Source organism: Arachis ipaensis, chromosome B04, assembly GCF_000816755.2.
Source record: "Arachis ipaensis cultivar K30076 chromosome B04, Araip1.1, whole genome shotgun sequence".
NCBI lineage: Eukaryota > Viridiplantae > Streptophyta > Magnoliopsida > Fabales > Fabaceae > Arachis > Arachis ipaensis.
In genome coordinates, this window is record NC_029788.2 from 6916729 (window position 1) to 6919961 (window position 3233).

General features: G+C 43.8%; 2 protein-coding genes across 2 annotated transcripts; one reads left to right on the forward strand and one right to left on the reverse strand.

Annotated features, from left to right (window-relative positions):
- Nucleotides 1–1237, forward strand: LOC107638687 (BAG family molecular chaperone regulator 5, mitochondrial; the record flags this gene model as incomplete). The annotated part of the gene is given in 1 exon segment (XM_016342042.2): nucleotides 1–1237. A coding segment is annotated over 1 exon segment (401 nt), but the record flags the coding sequence as incomplete, so codon positions are not given.
- On the reverse strand, nucleotides 1557–3136 carry LOC107638688 (probable long-chain-alcohol O-fatty-acyltransferase 5). The gene is made up of 2 exons (XM_016342043.2): nucleotides 2174–3136; nucleotides 1557–2009 (listed from the first exon to the last, which is right to left on the reverse strand). The coding sequence occupies exons 1-2, from the start codon at nucleotides 3023–3025 to the stop codon at nucleotides 1767–1769; spliced, it is 1095 nt and encodes a 364-aa protein (XP_016197529.1). The 5' UTR covers nucleotides 3026–3136; the 3' UTR covers nucleotides 1557–1766.

Sequence of the window (3233 nt, forward strand, 5' to 3'; positions counted from 1 at the left end):
CCGAGGCCGACCGCCTCCAGCGCCTCATCCAGAGGCAAGAAACCGTGGACGCTGTCCGCACCAACCCACTTCAGAAGCTCGCTATCAACGAGTCCCTCATGTCCCTCCTCCTCACTCTCGATTCCGTCCCCGGATTCGATCCAACGGTCAGGGAAGCTCGCCGGAAGATAACACGCCGGATCGTGAGCCTCCAGGAGATCCTGGACTCCGTGTCCGAGTGCAAGTTCGATGAATGGGGTTGGTGGAACAGTTACGACGACGTTTTGGTGAGGAATTGGGACCAGGTGATTGAAGACATGGAAGAGAGTGTTTGCAGGGAGAGAGGTGGCGATGATATGGATAAGTTCTGCGCCCAATATTTAGGGTTCCGCTGCCTTCAAAGGTTCCTTCGTGAACCCTGATTTCAATTGCCCCCTTCAACATGTATAAGTTACTTTGTTGCTTGTGTATGAATATTTTAGTCTCTATAGATATGTGCTTTAATTAGCAAGTGTTATATGGTGAAATGAATAGCATGTATAGATCTGTTAAAATACTACTAAGATAGCATTTGATGAAATTAATACACAATATATGATGTTATAGTTCACAAAGTACAGCATCCTTCAACTATTGGATTTGCCACTGTTCCGATTTAAGGGTGAAGTAGAAACTTTTATTTTCTCACATGTTATAGTACCTTTAGATCTAGTAGTGTGGGTGATTAGGTGTGGAGTAGTAGAGTTGATGGTGGTGCTAATTGAGGCAGTTGCATTTGCACTTGAACATGCATCTCTTGCAGTCAGAGAGTGTAGGGTAGCCGCCTTTGTTGCAGTCGCACTTGCTGATGCAATCGGGCCTTGAACCCCCACCCCACAAGCACCGAGCCATGCAGTGCAGGATTGGGGTGCATGAGGGACATGAACTTCTCATCTGGTTCACTATGCAGTCCTTGCACCCCATACCATCTGACGGCATGCAACTCAGTGCAGGGGAAGCCATAACCACTACCATTATCACCAACACCGCTTCTACTTGGACCCCCATTGCATTCTTCTTTGCCTCCATATTAACCAGAGTTACCAAGTTATTCTTTTAGGTATCTATCTATATACCAGTTTCAGAAGCTAGTATATAAATTTGGGGAAACAGTTTAAGGTAAGACTGAATTTAAGATCCATATGAGGGCATCGAAAAGTGGGGATGCATTCATTTGGAGAGGGTTGCCTGATACTGATATTAAACTCGCACTTGCTCTCATAAAGTCTCTGGCAGCACAAATCTGTCTTGGTTTGCACAATACTCATATTTGTCAACGCTATCATCTATGGATTGCCATGGACATTTGATTTGGATAAATACTTGCATGATCTTATTAAAGTGGGATGTTGTTTTTAATTTTTTACTAACTCTGTCATGAGTCATCAACTTTGAGTGTCAGCATAAGGATATGTTAAGTAGCAGCCTGATTGTGTGTGCATTGTGTCAGCGAGAATACATCACCAAAGTTTTTATCTTTTGATTTTTAAATTGTATTTTCAGGACATTTATTGATAAAACAGTAAAAAAACTAACAAAAAAAAAAAAGGTTTTATTGCATTTGTGAATTTTTTAACAAATGTCTTGAACAAAATCTAAAATTAGAGACAACGAATTGAAGGATCTAAAATGATTCCTCCGATAAATTCAATAAAATCTATGCAGATCCTCAACTGCATGTCCAAAATACGCTCGATTTTCCAATCAAACAAATGTACTGAGTAGGAACTCAAGGGTTCTCCCAAATCTCATTCTACATTTCTAGTCACGTGAAAACAAGCAAACCTCAAAACGCCATAAACTTCCTTCCCAAACTCCACTACCGCATTCAGCTCTCCCATGGCCTTTTCATAAACCCGGCACCTTGCCAGCGCCGGAAAAAACAGCCGCAACGCTGTCTCGTACACAAACGCCACTGTCAAAATCCACGACACCACTCCCGGCAGACGCCACTTGCTCCCCCTGGCCCTCAGCCACTTCTTCACTGCCACCTGTAAGTAACATAATCAACCAGAACGAGTTTAGAAAAACAGAAATTCTAAACTGCCAATATTTTATCAATTTTTTACACGTATACCTTTATGAATATAATAATATCAAATCAATAAAGAATATAGACAGATAAATTATTATTATTTTTTAGGAAGAAATGAACCTCAAAAGCCAAACAAGTCCCGTGAAGCATAAAGAAACAAATGGCATCCCAGGAAGGCTCCCACGGTTCCCACGCGCCGCGCCTCTCACGCTTGATGTAATAGAACACGAGCTCGTGCATGGCGGCAGACACCGCAAAAGTGGCGAGTATCGCGGGGAGCGGCGCCCACCTCGTTCCAAGGAGACGGGTGGCGGCAGTCACGACGGGCTGGTACACCGTGGGCTGCAAGACTTTGTGGACCACGATGTTCCACCTTCTCCCCCAGAAATCCTGCAACGACGTGGACAAGTAAGGCTGGTCGAACTGCGGCTCCAGCTGAACACCGAGAAACTTCCGTGTGAAGAAGGAGAAGACGAAGAAGATGAACTCGAGACCAATGTACATGTGGAGACTGTACAAGAACAACACGAACTTTGGATGAAGACTCTGTTTGGCAGTATAGAGAGGGATGAGAGTGGCTAACACCACAATCGCTGTGGGGAAAGCGTAGTTGAGGGATGGTCTTTGAATTTCAGGAGGGTAGTTTTGTAATTTGATAGGGAAGAGGGAGAGGGGGACGAACTGGCGGAGGGGGAGGAGGTGGTGGAGGGGACCTTTTCCGAAGGAGAAGAGGAGGAGCTTGAAGGTGGTGAGCCAGCAGAGGATGAAGGCGGTGGGGCCGCCGAGGTGGACGGAGGTGACTCGGAGAGGGAGGAGGAGGAGGATCACTATGGCGGGGAATATAGCGGCGAATCTTGAAGACCCTCCCTTTGGGATGAAGTTTCCGATCGTACGGCAGTAGCATACTGTTGCTGCTGCTGTTGTCCATACCATTATCAAGTTCAACGCTTCTCCTTCCATTAAATGCCTCATCAAAAATCAACTTTATTTGCACTTAATTATAAACTCTCCTTTATCAACTTATCAACTTAAGCGCTCTTGTCAAATATATTAACATCATAAAAACAAACTTCAATTAAGAAAATAAAGTGATGTTAGTGACGTATGACCAAAGAAATTATATTTACACCTTTCTTTATTCAAAATAACACACATTCATTATATGCTATAATCTTTAATT

Bases quoted from the DNA above. Each gene is read 5' to 3' on its own strand.
- LOC107638688 (XM_016342043.2), bottom strand. From the start codon at position 3,025: ATGAGGCATTTAATGGAAGGAGAAGCGTTGAACTTGATAATGGTATGG. The intron at 2,010-2,173 runs GTTCATTTCTTC...TGTTACTTACAG, and splicing joins GGACTTGTTTGGCTTTTGAG to GTGGCAGTGAAGAAGTGGCT.